The sequence below is a fragment of the Lissotriton vulgaris genome, chromosome 11 (genome assembly GCF_964263255.1).
Source record: "Lissotriton vulgaris chromosome 11, aLisVul1.2, whole genome shotgun sequence".
In the NCBI taxonomy this organism is placed as follows: Eukaryota; Metazoa; Chordata; class Amphibia; order Caudata; family Salamandridae; genus Lissotriton; species Lissotriton vulgaris.
This window is the reverse complement of record NC_141699.1, coordinates 693,085,488-693,103,029: the sequence shown is the minus strand read 5'-3', so window position 1 is coordinate 693,103,029 and position 17,542 is coordinate 693,085,488. Positions and strand designations below refer to the sequence as shown.

Here is a 17,542-nt window from a genome sequence, read left to right as displayed (position 1 = left end):
CTCTTCTACACAATTTTTACTTCCGTTCCTAACACTCCGACTCGCCACACAGAACATTTCTTCCAATAATTCAAGGCACAACATAAGTTTGACACACACCCTCTCGTACATCTCCTTGTGTTACCTTTTCACGCACACACAACTAACAAGACTTACTAAATTACAATCACGACATATTGATTGCAAGCACAACTTCAAGTTACTTGACACTATCAACAAGATCAACAGTACCCACAGCTTCACCTTGCACCTAACACACAAAAGCGCACACACATTATCACATTCACATGCATAGGAACAAACATCCCCGTTACACCATGCGAACTACTTTCGGAACATTCGGCCGCAATCTCATATCATAACACTTCGCCACACTCCCAGGAACATTTCGTTCACAATTTCAACTACATACATTACTTGCACACTAACTGGGTACACTTTCAATATTACACGCAAACCGCATTCATTCTCAGATTTAATGCAACACAGTAACTACTCCTAATTACAAGATGACACACACACCTTCTTTTTACGTCGGTTACTATTACCTTTTCACGCACACACGGTTAAGAACACATACTATATAACACGCACGGCGAATTGAGTGCAACCACAACAGAACACTCCTTACGATTTTAGTCACAGCTTCACAGCAATACAGTAAACAGGATGATCGGACTGAACAGTGAACAGAGCTGCAGCTTACACTACTCACACACACCTTGTCATATTATCTTTCAATATTACGCGCATACCGCTTGCATTCTCAGATTAAATGTAACACAGTAACCAGTGCAAGTTACAAGATGACACATACACACCCTTTTTTTACATCTCTTAGTATTAACTTTTCACGCACACACTGTTAAGAACACATACTATATCACACGCACGCCGAATTGAGTGCGACCACATTAGAACACTCATTACGCTTTCATTGACAGCTTCACAGCAAGACAGTAAACAGGATGATCGGACTCAAGAGTGAACAGAGCTGCATCTTACACTAATAACACACACCCTGTCACATTAGGCAAAACACTGACTGCCACCCTTATACAGCACGTGCGACTCCAACGCAATCTAAGATCATAGCACTTCGCCACTACAGCACCAAACTTTTCGGCACAACTTCAAATTGCACATTTATTTGCACGCAAACAGGCTACACTTTACAACATTCACGCAGAATGCATTCAGTCGCAGCTTTACTGGCACACAGTAAGTAATCCAAGTTACTAGCTGACACACGAAAACAGCCGCTCGTACAACTACTAGTATTACCTTTTCACAAACACACATCCAATAACACATTAGCCAGGATTAGCTGCCTACAAAAATAAACACTTGACTTTACACTTACTACACTATTCACAGGCACATTGTAACATTAGGGGGAATAGTACAGCCATAAACCGTTCGCAACACTTCGCCACACCACAACAAACTTTTCATACACACATTCCACGAACAAGGGGACTTTCACACACACCCTCTATTACATGGCTACTCACAATCTTTCTCTCAGGGGCCAAATTTACTGTTTAGTTTGTGTCCAAGGACCGCATCGGTGGGGGCAGGGTCAGTGGGTAAGGGTCGGGGCTACAGCAACAACATAAAACTGCCCATGAGGTTAATCACAGGACCCTGCAGCCAAAGGCTTCGTCCACTGAGCCCTCCCGGCATACACATAATTTTCTCGCTCTCTTTCTCTCTTGGTCTCCCTCCCTCTCTATAGCACACTAATCACACACACCCTGTCACATTAGGCAAAACACTGACTGCCACCCTTATACAGCACGTGCAACTCCTACGCAATGTAAGATCATAGCACTTCGCCACTACAGCACCAAACTTTCAGTCAGAACTTCTAATTGCACATTAATTTGCACGCAAACAGGCAACACTTTACAACATTCACGCAGAATGCATTCATTCGCAGCTTTACTTGCACACAGTTAGTAATCCAAGTTACAAGCTGACACACGAAAACAGCCGCTCGTACAACTACTAGTATTACATTTTCACAAACACACATCCAATAACACATTAGCCAGGATTAGCTGCCTACAAAAAAAAATACTTGACCTTACACTTACTACACTATTCACAGGCACATTGTAACATTAGGGGGAATAGTACAGCCAAAATCTGTTCGCAACACTTCGCCACACCACAACAAACTTTTCATACACACAATCCACGATCAAGGGGACTTTCGCACACACCCTCTATTACATGGCTACTCACAATCTTTCTCTCAGGGGCAAAATTTACTGTTTACTTTGTGTCCAAGGACCGCATCGGTGGTGGCAGGGTCAGTGGGTAAGGGTCGGGGCTACAGCAACAACATAAAACTGACCATGAGGTTAATCACAGGACCCTGCAGCCGAAGGCTTCCTCCACTGTGCCCTCCCGGCATACACATAATTTTCTCGCTCTCTTTCTCTCTCGGTCTCCCTCCCTCTCTATAGCTCTCTCTCCCTCCCTATAGCTCCCCCTCCCTCTCTCCTGTCTTCCTCTGTCTCACTCTAACTGTGTTCCTCCCTCTGTCTCACTCCCTCTCTCTTCTTCCTCCTCTCTCTCTCCCTCTCTCCCTCCCTCTCCGTCTCCCTCCCTATCACTCTGCATCTCACTCCCTTTCTTTTCCTCTCCCTCCATTTCCCTTCCTTTCCCTCACTTTCCCTTCCTCTGTCTTTGTACATAACTCTCCATTTACATCCCCTTTACTCCCTCTCTGTCTTTCTACATTACTTGCACACTAACTGGGGACACTTTCAATATTACACGCACACCGCATTAATTTTCATATTCAATGCAATATAGTAAGTAATCTAAGTTACACGATGACACACACACACATTTTTCGGTACGTCTCTCACTATTAACTCTTCACGCACTCACTCACTCCCTCTCCATCCCCAACAACAATTCCAGCATTTAAAACTACCCACAGACACATTCAAGTCCCACATCCTCAGCAATTCTCAACTATTTTCCTAATACAAATAACGACACTACTTTAAGGGGGTCGTTATTTTTGCAACCTCACACACACTCACCCTCACCCTCACTTACCCGCAACGCCTCACCCTCACTCACCCTCAACACCTCACCCTCACTCACCCTCACCCTCACTCACCCTCACTCACCCTCAACACCTCACCCTCACCCTCACTTACCCTCAACGCCTCACCCTCAGTCACCCTCAGTCACCCTTAACACCTCACCCTCACTCTCACTCACCCTCAACGCCTCTCCCTCCCTCACCCGCACCCTCATTTACCCTCAACGCCTCACCCTCACCCGCACTCACCCTCATTCTCACTCACCCTCAATGCCTCACCCTCACTCACCCTCAACACCTCACCCTCACTCACCCTCAACCCCTCGCCCTCCCTCACCCTCCCTCACCCTCAGCCTCACTCACCTTTACTCACCCTCACCCACCCTCATGCTCATCCTCACTCACCCTCACTTACCCTCACTCACCCTCAGTCACCCTCAGTCACCCTCACTCAACCCCTCACCCTCACTCACCCTCACTCAACCCCTCACTCAACACCTCACTCTCACTCACCCTCAACACCTCACTCACCCTCAATTTCACTCACCCTCACTCATCCTCAACCCCTCCCCCACCCTCACTAGCCCTCAACACCTCACCCACACACCCTCAACACTTCTCCCTCAACTCCTCACTCACCCTCACTCTCACTCAACACTTCAACACCTCAGCCTCACCCTCACCCTCACCCTCACTCACCCTCAACACCTCACTCACCCTCAACACCTCATTCTCACTCACCCACACTCACCCTCATCCTTACTCACCCTCAACTTCTCACCCTCACTCACCCTCAATCTCTCATCCTAACCTACCCTCACTCACCCTCAACCCCTCACCCTCACTCACCCTCACTCACACTCACCCTCACTCACCCTCATGCTCACTCACCCTCATGCTCACTCACCCTCAACACCTCATCCTCACTCACCCTCACCATCACTCACCCTCAAACTGTCACCCTCACCCTCACTCACCCTCACCCTCACTCACCCTCACTCACCCTCAAACTCTCACCCTCATTCACCCTCAACACCTCACTCAACCTCCCTCACCTCACTCACCCTCACTCACCCTCACCCACCCTCAACACCTCATCCTCACTCACCCTCACTCACCCTCACTTATCCTCATTCACCCTCAACCCCTCACCCTCAACCCCTCACCCTCAACTCTTCACTCACCCTCGACGCCTCACCCTCACTCACCCTCAACCCCTCACCCTCACTCACCCTCACCCACCCTCACCCCCCCTCACCCACCCTCACCCAACCCCTCACCCTCAATCACCCTCACCCTCACCCTCACTCACCCTCAATCCCTCACCCTCAACCCCTCACCCTCACTCACCCTCAATACCACTCACCCTCACTCACCCTCAACCCCTCCCCCTCACTCACCCTCACCCTCAACACCTCACCTCACTAACACTCAACACCTCACCCTCACCCTCACACCCTCAACATTTCACCCTCACTCACCCTCAACCCCTCACCCACACTCACCCTCTCTCTCCCTCTCTAGCTCCCCCTCCCTCTCTCCTGCCTTCCTCTTTCTCACTCTAACTTTGTTACTCCCTCTGTCTCCCCCCCCCTCTCTCTCCCTCCCTCCATCCCCGTCTCCCTTCCTATCACTCTCCGTCTCACTCCCTTTCCCTTCCTCTCAGTCCATTTTCCTTCCTTTCCCTCACTTTCCCTCCCTCTCCCTCACTCTCCATCTCCCTCACTCTCCCTCCCTTTTACTCCCTCGCCATTTCCCTCCCCTTCACTCCCTTTCTGTCTTTGTACATTACTTGCACACTAACTGGGTACACTTTCAATATTACACGCACACCGCATTCATTCTCAGATTCAATGCAACACAGTAACCAGTCCAAGTTACAAGATAACACACACACACCTTTTTTTACGTCTCTCAGTATTAACTTTTCACGCACTCACTCACTCTCTCTCTGTCCCCCTTTTCCTCCCACTCCCTCTCTCTCCCTCTATCATCTCACCCTGCCTGTGTGGCAGCCGTGGCGCATACACTCACAGCAGCACCAGAGCTCTTAACAGGTCTTTAAAAGACTATTTACATGCTAATGTGGCCTTTACGGGAAAAATTCGAAAAGATATATTCTAACCATTATTTTTTTTTTCTCCTTTCAGATTATTAAAACAACAACAAAAGAAACAGAAGTTAAGGTAAATACTACTTTGCCAGTTAGTTTAAAAATTGTCAAAAGTTCATACCTTACAGTCCCCCAAAAAATTTGTTACTTCACAAACCTTCTTAATTTACATTTGTTGATAAAAACATTTCAGTATAACTTATAAGATGCAGAGATGCTTGAAAGCAAGTTACCATCAAGGGAATAGCAAATTTAATAGCAAATCACAAGGTAAGCAATGCTTACCAAATAGTGCTTTTGCTGTCTTGCACAATTTATGCAAGCCAGTAACTACTTGGAACTCTAATGATCTGCATTATATAATGGACCGTGGGGACGCTTTATATCTACAAATGCATTCTATTAACAAAGAAACACTTATGCATCCAGATGACCTGCCAAGGTATATAGACCACAATCAAGAGATATATTCACTTTTGCTACGGAATGCTTACTACGGTGATGTCCTTAAACGTTTTGATAAAGCCTACCCAGATATTAGCACAGCATTAAATGTTACTATTAATAAGCACTGTGGTGTTATACTTTGTATGAATGTTTATGTAATAGCTATTTTCAAACATATGCAATCATACTTTGTATTTGATTCACATAGTAGGGACCATGAAGGCATGCCTCATTCAAACGGAACATGTGTTACAATTGCATTTAATTCTTTTGAAGGGCTAATTCAATATGTTATGAAACTAGCATATAACTTTACACATCAGGCTGAGCAATGTGTCCAATTTGAATTAACACCAATAGATATAAAAGTCATTAAAAGGAAATCCTTTACAAAAGCACTTACTGTGCACAAAAAAAATAGTCACCTACCGCAAGAAAGAAAAATTTGGGTACATACTACTGAATGTACTCCTAATCAGACTATAACATCAACAACAATGTCTTCAGATGATTTACTGAATAAAAGTAAGGGAGGGAATAGCAATACTAATCATTTAGCACAATTACCAGGTAATAGTAAAGCTATACAGGGAACAAATAAACAGTCTCGGAAAAGAAAAAGGGATTCAAGTACATGTCCAACTAAAGTTGTACAAAGAAAAAAAGTTAATACAGCTGAAGAAGACATTACCAACAGTCAACTAAGTGCTACTGATAATAACAGACCCATATTCACGCAGGGCCAAAGACAGAAACGAGGTAAACAAATCCATACAATCATTCGCAAATTCCACCGGGAAATATTGCATGGGCCAGAGTACATTTGTACTCTTTGCAATCAACTGTGGCATAAACAAACGTTGCAAAATATACGCAGTGTTAGCCAATCCGAAATTTTCAAAAAGTGTAACATTAGTAACAAGAAAACAAATTTTATTTGTAAGACTTGCTATTATTACATTCGCAAAAACAAAATACCACCATGTTCTATTGTAAATGGCATGGGGTTCCCAAATGTACCAGTTGAATTAGAATTATATGATTTAGAAGAAAGATTAGTTTCACCTAGGATACCATTCTTACAAATTCGGAGTCTGCCACGCGGTTTTCAAAAATCATTATCAGGTGCAGTAGTTAATGTACCTGCAGATGTTATGACAACTGTTACAATTTTACCAAGGCAAATTAATGACGCCATGACAATCCCAGTGAAATTAAAAAGGAAATTAATCTATAAATCATATACACATTATGAGAATATTAGACCAAATACAGTAAAAAAGGCAGCTACATGGCTAGCTAAAAATAGTACAATGTTTAATGAATATGGTGTTACGATTAACCCTGACTGGGAGTATATACCTCCAGAAATAGAATCTCACAATGAGACTTCTGAGACAAACAATTCATCTGATAGTTCTGACAACATAGAAGCTGGGAATGTGGATACTATGTTAACAAATGAAACTATTACTAGTAATTCGCTGAATGTGTTAAGTTTCGCTCCAGCTGAACATAACACGCCAAGAGGTTTATATGAGGATAAAGATTCAGAGTTTTTGGCTTTCCCTACTATTTTTTGTGGTGAACGAAGGCCTAACAATAAGGAAAGACACATACCGGTACATTATAGTACTATTTGCCAAGCAGAGTTAAGGAGTTATGATAGAAGAGTCGCTAAATCTATTACTAATGTGTTTTTTAAACTGAAGAAATTACATATTAAGCAGATCCATGGTAAAATCAACATTTCCATCAGAAAACATTTTACAGATGGGAATAAAATAACTGCTAAAGACATTAAATGTAATATTGCCAATGTTTTACAGTTTAATGAGGGTTACAAATTATTAAAAACTATACGCAGTTCACCTCCATATTGGGAAGGTTGCAAAAAAGATATTTTTGCAATGATAAGGCAACTTGGCATACCCACTTTCTTTTTGACTTTATCTGCTGCTGAAACAAAATGGCACCATTTAATAAATATACTATTGAGAGTTAGAAACTTAAAGGAATGTACAGAGGAAGAATTCTTAAACATGTCTTGGGAAACTAAAAGTAAATTAATACAAGAAGATCCAATAACATGTGCAAGACAGTTTGACTATCAAGTTAGGAAATTCTTTAATTGTGTTTTGCTGAATGGCACTAATCCAATTGGGGAAATAGTAGACTACTTTTACAGAGTCGAATTCCAACAAAGAGGTTCTCCACATATACATGCATTACTCTGGGTAAACAAAGCACCATTGTATGGTGTTTCACCAGTGGAAGAAGTCAATAGCTTTATTGACAAATATATCACTTGTCATAAGTCTGAGAACCCTGTTTTACAACCGTTAATAAATCTACAAAGGCATGGTCACACCAAAAATTGCAGACGTAAACAGCAACGGACATGCAAATATCAATATCCAAAATATCCAATGTCAAGAACGCTCATATTAGAGCCATTAACACTTGAGGAGACAAATAAGCAATGGCAAGATAATATGAAAATAATACATGAAGCTATGAATAATACTACTTTTAATACACTTTCTTTTGAGGAATTTTTAGACTTCATTAAAATGGATGATAAAGAATATATTACTTCAATACAAACTAGCTTACAAAAAACAACTATTTTTTTGAAAAGAACACCAGGCGAATGCTTCATCAATAACTACAATAGTACTCTTTTAGAAGCTTGGCGAGCAAACATAGACTTGCAGTTTATACTGGACCCTTATGCTTGTGCAGTCTATATTATCTCATATATCAGTAAATCGCAAAGAGGAATTAGCAAACTTCTAGCGCAAGCTGCTAAAGAGGTAACAAGCAATAGTAATATCAAAGATCAACTTAAACACATAGGAAACAAATTCCTCAACTGCACAGAAATTAGTGCTCAAGAAGCAGCATATCTAATTCTTCAAATACCATTACGGAAAAGCTCACGATCATTTGTATTTATTAATACTAGCCGTCCAGAGAAAAGAACTTATTTAATGCGTGATATCGAAACTATTAATAACTTGCCCGAAAATTCAACTGACATTCAATGTGAAAATATTATTATTAAGTACTGCAAACGGCCACAATCATTAGAGATGTGCACGTTAGCAGACTATGCGGCTAATTTCAACTATGTGAAGAAAAAAACACATGGGAAAGAAATAAATGATTGCGAAGATTTACTTGCAGAACAAAACTTTTACAGCTCAGATGAGGAAGAATTAGAAATAGAATGTAGTGACGGAAATAAAGAACAACAGAAACAGACTTATGATTATGCTTTAAATAAGCGCAGACAAGGGAAAATAATACGCTTTTGCAGATTTAGCAAAAATAATGAACCAGAAGAGTATTATAGAGAAATATTAATGTTGCACTATCCATGGAGGGAAGAAGAAAAAATACTAATCAACAAGGAAACTTACTATGATAGGTATCTGGAAGTTAAAACATTTGTTGACACACAACTAAAAATCTATAACAAACAGCATGGCGAAGTTACAAACATTATTCATGAACAGTGTCATGAAAATGTAATTTCACCTCCTCTATCACCAACTGTTAATATACAGACAGAAGACCAAAATCCAGAAAATAATAATAGATATGATTTGGCTCTAGATTTAGGAATTAGAACTACAACTGAAGAACAAAGCTCAACTAACGTTATTTTACCCAATGAAAAATACCAACAACTTATGCAAAACTTAACGGAAGAACAACTTAAATTTGTTTACCATCACTTGCATTGGTTTAAAACTACAAGCACTCCATGCTATACTTTTTGCACTGAAGGGGCTGGTGTTGGGAAAAGTTTTGTAATAGTGTGCACTATATCAAACTTTACTACGCTACTATAACACTAAGGCAGGTGAAAATCCTGATAATGTTTATATCTTACTTACTGCTCCAACAGGAAAGGCTGCCCATGATATTAATGGCAAAACACTGCATAGCACTTTCAAAATACCTGTGTCGCAAAGTTTGACTTATAAACAACTGAGTCATGAACATAGAACTGCTCTACAAATGGAAATGATGCATGTTAGAGTTGTTATTATTGATGAAATTTCAATGGTAGGACACAATATGTTGAATTTTATACATAACAGGCTTCAAGAAATAAAATCATCTAATGAACCATTCGGAGGAATTTCTATTTTAGCCATTGGTGACTTTTACCAATTAAAACCTGTATTTGACAGATACATTTTTCAGGATTCTACACAAATGTATGGTCCTTTAAGTGCTAACTTATGGAAAGAACATTTTAAAATTTTTGAATTAACAAAAATTATGCGCCAAAAAGAAGATCTACAATTTGCTCAATTACTAAACCGATTGAGAGAAGGCAAGCATACTGAAGAAGATATTTCACAAATTAAGCAAAGGGAAATACAACCTGATGAGAGTTTATTAGAAACAATTCCATATATCATGTCAACTAATATAGAAGTTAATGAAATTAACCAAAAGGTTTTAGAAAAACATTGCAAAGATTATCCAGTCTACATAACAGTAGCAAGCGATACCGTCAGTTCTGATTTGTCTGAAAATGTGAAAAAAACTATTCTTAAGCAACTGCCCAAAGATCCACAGAAAACAATGGGCCTTTCACATACATTACACATTGCCTTACAACTTCGTTATGATTTAAGTTGCAATGTGGATGTCAATGATGGTTTAACAAATGGCGCAACTGGTGTTGTACAATTAGTTGAATTGATTAACAATACACCTATTATTGTTTGGTTGTTATTTGACTATCCCAGTATAGGACAAACAACCAGACAACAATATAAACACTTATTTCATTCACAAATACAAAATACATGGACACCAATACATGCTATAGCTAGACATTTTCAATACACTAAAAAATTTATTACCATTATACGGAAGCAATTTCCTTTACGCCAAGCATCAGCACGCACTATACATCGCACACAAGGTGCAACTCTCGAACCACTTTATATACACTTTAATAACAGCAAGATTCATCATTTGCATTATGTTGCTATTAGCAGGGCAAAATCAATACAAAATGTATATGTACACAATTTTGATGAAGGTAAAATTTTAGTACATCCACAAGTTAATGAGGAAATGCACAGATTAAGGACAGAAATGCCACTTGAAATACATATCCCACAGTTACATACATACAGTGCACATTTCAATATCATTGCACACAATATAAGATCACTACAGAAAATGTTTTCATCTATGGTAGCGGATAGGAATATATTAGAAGCAGACATTATTTGCTTAACTGAGATCAACACTACAAGAAATGCTACAGCTAATGATTTCACGATAGAACAATACCACCACATTATATTTGATAAATTTCATACATACAACACAAACCATGGAATGATTATGTACTACAAAAAAGATTTATTTATATTGCCTATTTATGAGACACGTGAAGGGATAGACATTTTACATTTTACTCTACAGATTTATAACACGGATTACCTTATTATTATTTTATACAAACCACCCCAAAAAAGTATAACTTCTCTTTTTGATTTCATCACAAATATTACGGATTTTTACCCCACACACAAATTGATTATTATAGGGGATTTCAATGTGGATGTATCTCAACAAAATGCAAACACTAAGCAATTACTTGGATTCTTTGAAACAAAATTACAATGTCAACAACTCATTAACAGTTACACAACTAACTACCAATCCATTTTAGATCATATATATACAAATGACCAACTACACAACTATGGTACTTTAGAATGCTATTACAGTGATCATAAAGCAATATGGGTTTGTATTTAACATGTTATATCACATTTTCTATTTCAGATGATGTCTATTGAAGAAATCATGAACATTAATACCGATGACAACAAACCATATCAGAAACCCATAAGAGTTAATGTCATCAACTGCTCAGGGAAAACTACTTACAAAAATGCTAAACAAGAGCAGAAAATTCTATTCCATTTGGCTCTAGCAGATAAAACTGGAACCATAAAATGTACTTGTTATCAAGAAAATTTATATGAGCAAACTAAAACTAACTGTGGACTACTGATACGAAACTTTATTGTCAAAAACAAAACAATTTTAATTACAAAGCAAACTAAAGTAACCAAATTTCCCGCTATGACAATTGAGGAGGGCCTGATCCAACAAGCAAACAACATTTTGCATCCGCCTGCACCATCGGCTTCTCCCATCAAGGAAATAAAACGGGCAAGTCTAAAAAGTCTGATGACCGTTTCAGGGACAATAATTGCCGTAAGTATGAACGCAAACATGTCATCATGTCAACTAAAAAAAAACCATTGTCTCGCATTTGAAAAGTTGGACTTATTAGTATTGTAAATGACATATCTTATTTATTTTTTATTTTTTAAAATTGCAAGTCTAAATAGTCTTATGACTGTTTCAGGGACAATATGTGCCGGAAGTATGAACGCAAACATGTCATCATGTCTACTAAAAAAATGCATAGTTGGCTTACACACAAATTACACATTTAGTAACTTCACTAACAAGCTCAAAAAAGGTTGCATTATACACTCTTTCACACTATGTAGAAAGTACGAGTTTTGGAAAATATAATAGGCCAGTGCTTTGGGGTATACTACAAATACAAGTACTCTCTACAAAGCCATTTTTTTCAATAAATAATGCAATCTGTTAGAAAGGATGTTCATTTGGGTCGTGAAATATAATACATTATATTGCCATTCATACAACGCACTAGTACTATGTGTTTTTACTGTCACTATTTTATACAATGCTTATTTTTTTGTTTACGAAAAGGACGCAAAGACTGTCTTTACATCAATGCCTTACCCTCAGTCACCCTCACTCACCCTCAACACCTCACCCTCACTCTCCCTCAACAATTCACCCTTAATGCCTCACTCACCCTCAATCTCACTCACCCTCAATCACCCTCAACACCTCCCCCTCACTCACCCTCACTCACCCTCACTAGCCCTCAACACCTCCCCCTCAAAAACTCTACCCTTCTCCCTCAACTCCTCACTCACCCTCACTCTCACTCAACACCTCAACACCTCAGCCTCACCCTCACCCTCACTCACCCTCAACCCCTCACCCTCAATCACTCACCCTCACTCACCCTCATCCTTACTCACCCTCAACTTCTCACCCTCACTCACCCTCAACACCTCACCCTCACTCACCCTCAACACCTCACCCTCAACAATTCACCCTTAATGCCTCACTCACCCTCAATCTCACTCACCCTCAATCACCCTCAACACCTCCCACTCACTCACCCTCACTCACCCTCACTAGCCCTCAACACCTCCCCCTCAAAAACTCAACCCTTCTCCCTCAACTCCTCAGTCACCCTCACTCTCACTCAACACCTCAACACCTCAGCCTCACCCTCACCCTCACCCTCACTCACCCTCAACACCTCACCCTCACTCAATCACTCACCCTCACTCACCCACACTCACCCTCATCCTTACTCACCCTCAACTTCTCACCCTCACTCACCCTCAATCTCTCACCCTCACCCTCACTCACTCTCACTCACCCTCAACCCCTCACCCTTACTCACCCTCACTCAGCCTCACTCACACTCACCCTCACGTAACACCTCATCCTCACTCACCCTCACTCACCCTCAACCCCACCCTCACTCACCCTCACCCTCACTCACCCTCAACCCCTCACCCTCAATCACTCACCCTCACCCTCACTCATGTCATCATGTCTACTAAAAAAATGCATAGTTGGCTTACACACACATTACACCTTTAGTAACTTCACTAACAAGCTCAAAAAACATAGCATTATACACTCTTTCACACTATGTAGAAAGTACGAGTTTTGAAAACTATAATATGCCAGCGCTTTGCTGTATACTACAAATACAAGTACTCTCTACAAAGCCATTTTTAGCAATAAATATTGCTATCTTTTAGAAAGGATGTTCATTTGGGTCGTTAAATATAATACATTATATGGCCATTCATACAACGCACTAGTAATATGTGTTTTTACAGTCACTATTTTATACAATGCTTACTTTTTGTTTAGGAAGAGGACGCAAACACTGTGTTTACCTCAATGCCTCACCCTCAGTCACCCTCACTCACCCTCAACACCTCACCCTCACTCACCCTCAACACCTCACCCTCAACACTTCACCCTCAACGCCTCACTCACCCTCAATCTCACTCACCCTCAATCACACTCAACCCCTCACCCTCACTCACCCTCACTCACCCTCACTAGCCATCAACACCTCACCCTCAAAAACGCAACCCTTCTCCCTCAACTCCTCACTCACCCTCACTCTCATTCAACACCTCAACACCTCAGCCTCACCCTCACCCTCACTCACCCTCAACCCCTCACCCTCACTCACCCTCAATCCCTCACCCTCACTCACCCACACTCACCCTCATCCTCAACTTCTCACCCTCACTCACTCTCAATCTCTCACCCTCACCCTCACTCACCCTCACTCACCCTCAACCCCTCACCCTCACTCACCCTCACTCACACTCACCCTCACGTAACACATCATCCTCACTCACCCTCACTCACCCTCAACACATCACCCTCACTCACTCTCACCCTCACTCACCCTCAACCCCTCACCCTCAATCACTCACCCTCACCCTCACTCATGTCATCATGTCTACAAAAAAAATGCATAGTTGCCTTACACACACATTACACCTTTAGTAACTTCACTAACAAGCTCAAAAAACATAGCATTATACACTCTTTCACACTATGTAGAAAGTACGAGTTTTGAAAACTATAATATGCCAGTGCTTTGGTGTATACTACAAATACAAGCACTCTCTACAAAGCCATTTTTAGCAATAAATAATGCAATCTTTTAGAAAGGATTTTCATTTGGGTCGTTAAATATAATACATTATATTGCCATTCATACAACGCACTACTACTATGTGTTTTTACAGTCACTATTTTATACAATGCTTACTTTTTGGCTAGGAAGAGGACGCAAACAAAAATGTGTTTACCTCAATGCCTCACCCTCAATCACCCTCACTCACCCTCAACCCCTCACCCTCACTCACCCTCAACACCTCACCCTCAACACTTCACCCTCAACGCCTCACTCACTCTCAATCTCACTCACCCTCAATCACCCTCAACACCTCCCCCTCACTCACCCTCACTCACCCTCACTCACCCTCACTAGCCCTCAACACCTCACCCTCAAAAACTCAACCTTTCTCCCTCAACTCCTCAATCAACACCTCAACACCTCATGCTCACCCTCACCCTCAACTCCTTACCCTCACTCACCCTCAATCCTTCACCCTCACTCACCCACACTCTCCCTCACCCTCATCCTTACTCACCCTCAACTTCTCACCCTCACTCACCTTCAATCTCTCACCCTCACCCTCACTCACCCTCACTCACCCTCACCCTCACTCACCCTCACTTACAGTCACCCTCACCCTCACGTAACACCTCATCCTCACTCACCCTCACTCCCCATCAACTCCTCACCCTCACTCACACTCACTCACCCTCAACACCTCACCCTCAACAACTCACCCTCACCCTCACCCTCACTCATGTCATCATGTCTACTACAAAAATGCATAGTTGGCTTACACACACATTACACCTTTAGTAACTTCACTAACAAACTCAAAAAACATAGAATTATACACTCTTTCACACTATGTAGGAAGTACGATTTTTGAAAACTATAAGATGCCAGTGCTTTGGTGTATACTACAAACACAAGTACTCTCTACAAAGCCATTTTTTGCAATAAACAATTCAATCTTTTAGAAAGGATGTTCATTTGGGTCGTTAAATATGATACATTATATTGCCATTCATACAACGCACTAGTAATATGTGTTTTTACAGTCACTATTTAATAGAATGCTTACTTTTTTGTGTAGGAAGAGGACGCAAAGACTGTGTTTATCAATGGGCAAGATACCCCACTCAAATCGATTACAATAAAAGATGCAACAGATGATATAAAAGTGACACTGTGGAGAGAAGCATCACTATTTAAAATACATCTTGGAAAATATGTCACCCTGACTCACGTCACTGTACATGAATTCAATTGCCAAAAAATATTGAATACAACGCGCCATAGCAAAATGGAGGTAAGCACAACAAACAAAACATTTTGGAATTATCTCTTTCAGCCACTCTTGGACTTTCACCCAGTCTTGCCCTTTCACCCACTCTGGCCCTTGCACCCACTCTGGCCCTTTTACCCACTCGGGACCTTTCACCCACTCGGGACCTTTCACCCACTCGGGACCTTTCACCCACTCGGGACCTTTCACCCACTCTGTGCCTTTCAACAACTCTGGCCCTTTCACCCACTCTAGGCCTATCACCCACTCTAGACTTATCACCCACTCTAGACTTATCACCCACTCTAGACCTATCACCCACTATGGACCTATCACCCACTCAAGCCCTATCAACAACTGGGACCCTTTCACCTACTCAGTCCATTTCACCCAATGTGTCCCTTTCAACCACTCTGTCCCTTTCACCCACTATAGGCCTTACACAAAACATAAAGTATACAAATGTACAAACTAATTGTTGCTTTTGTTTTCTCTCAACAGGTAACAGCCCCACCAGAGGAAAAGATGGACATTCAAATTTATGGCGTCGAAAGCACCACAGAGGAAACTAGTATTATCACAATAAAAGTGACAAACACAGACGAATATCAATCTATGCCCATCGAAAACGAGATCTTAATTAAATGGTTTATGTTAGATGAGGAAGTTGACAACATCGGGGATGCCCTTGTCCATTTTTTGCCACAAACTTTTGAAGTGGTCTTTTGTAATGGCAAAATCATAAAGATTCTTAAAGAAAAAGACGATGAAATATGTTCTGACTAAAATTTGCATGTTGCCAGGATATCTTATTTTTGTACAAAGTTAAACAATAAATATTTGTGTTTTTTTCAAAAATAAAAAGGTGTGGAATACAAATTTTAAACTTCTATGGTAATTTTTTCACTACAGAAGGGAAATTATACCTAATACACTCAATTTATACAACATAGTCACACCCACATACAACATTCAGCCAATCCATTTCACATTACAAAAACATATACAAAATACACATACTTTGTAGCTTGCACGCACTACAGTAGTATGTATGAATGAGACTGTTGGTGTGCTAAATACGCCTGTGCTGGTGCAGAGTTATGCTGTGTTGTTGCTCAATGTTACTGTGGGGGGGCTGAATGATAAGGTGGTATTGTTGCGTGTTGCATTGGTGGACATCACAAATTAGGTTGTTGGGAGAAGTGCAACTGTTGTTGGGATGAGTTATGCTGTGGTGGTAATAGTTGAACACTAACACAGCACCACTCATCATCAACACAGAACAACACATCACAACAACAGCATTAGTAAGCACCACACCAACATCACTCAGCAACACACCAACATCACTCTACACCACCACAACAGCATCATTCAACAACAACAACATACAAAAACACAAACACACATTACATTACAATAACAATTCACACATGCAAAACACTCACATATGCCAATCACACCCTCACTCACACTCACTCACCCTCAACTCCTCACCCACCCTCAATTACACTCACTCACCCTCAACACCTCACCCTCACTCTCCCTCAACACCTCACCCTCACTCACCCTCAACACATCACCATCACCCTCACGCTCACCCACCTTCACTCACCATCAACACCTCACCCTCACTCACCCTCAACACCTCACCCTCAATCACACTCAACACCTCACCCTCACTCACCCTCACTCATCCTCACTCACCCTCACTCATCCTCAACATACTATCACACTAAAACCACACACAAACACTTACAACCACAGCAACACTTCACTCACCCTCAACACCTCACCCTT

General features: G+C 41.1%; 1 protein-coding gene across 1 annotated transcript; it reads left to right on the top strand.

Annotated features, from left to right (window-relative positions):
• Positions 1-11,456: 11,456 nt before the first annotated feature.
• LOC147683338 (uncharacterized) lies at positions 11,457-16,539 on the top strand. Its single transcript, XM_086944822.1, has 3 exons — positions 11,457-11,894; positions 15,551-15,766; positions 16,244-16,539. Exons 1-3 carry the CDS (start codon positions 11,457-11,459, stop codon positions 16,526-16,528), a joined length of 939 nt encoding a protein of 312 aa, XP_086800948.1. The 3' UTR covers positions 16,529-16,539.
• The last annotated feature ends 1,003 nt before the right edge of the window (positions 16,540-17,542 follow it).

What these genes read in the sequence shown, in the direction of transcription:
- LOC147683338 (XM_086944822.1), top strand. Translation starts at nt 11,457, where the DNA reads ATGATGTCTATTGAAGAAATCATGAACATTAATACCGATGACAACAAA. An exon ending in TTTCAGGGACAATAATTGCC is followed by an intron (nt 11,895 to 15,550) that starts GTAAGTATGAAC and finishes TTTTTTGTGTAG; the next exon opens with GAAGAGGACGCAAAGACTGT. An exon ending in CGCGCCATAGCAAAATGGAG is followed by an intron (nt 15,767 to 16,243) that starts GTAAGCACAACA and finishes TTCTCTCAACAG; the next exon opens with GTAACAGCCCCACCAGAGGA.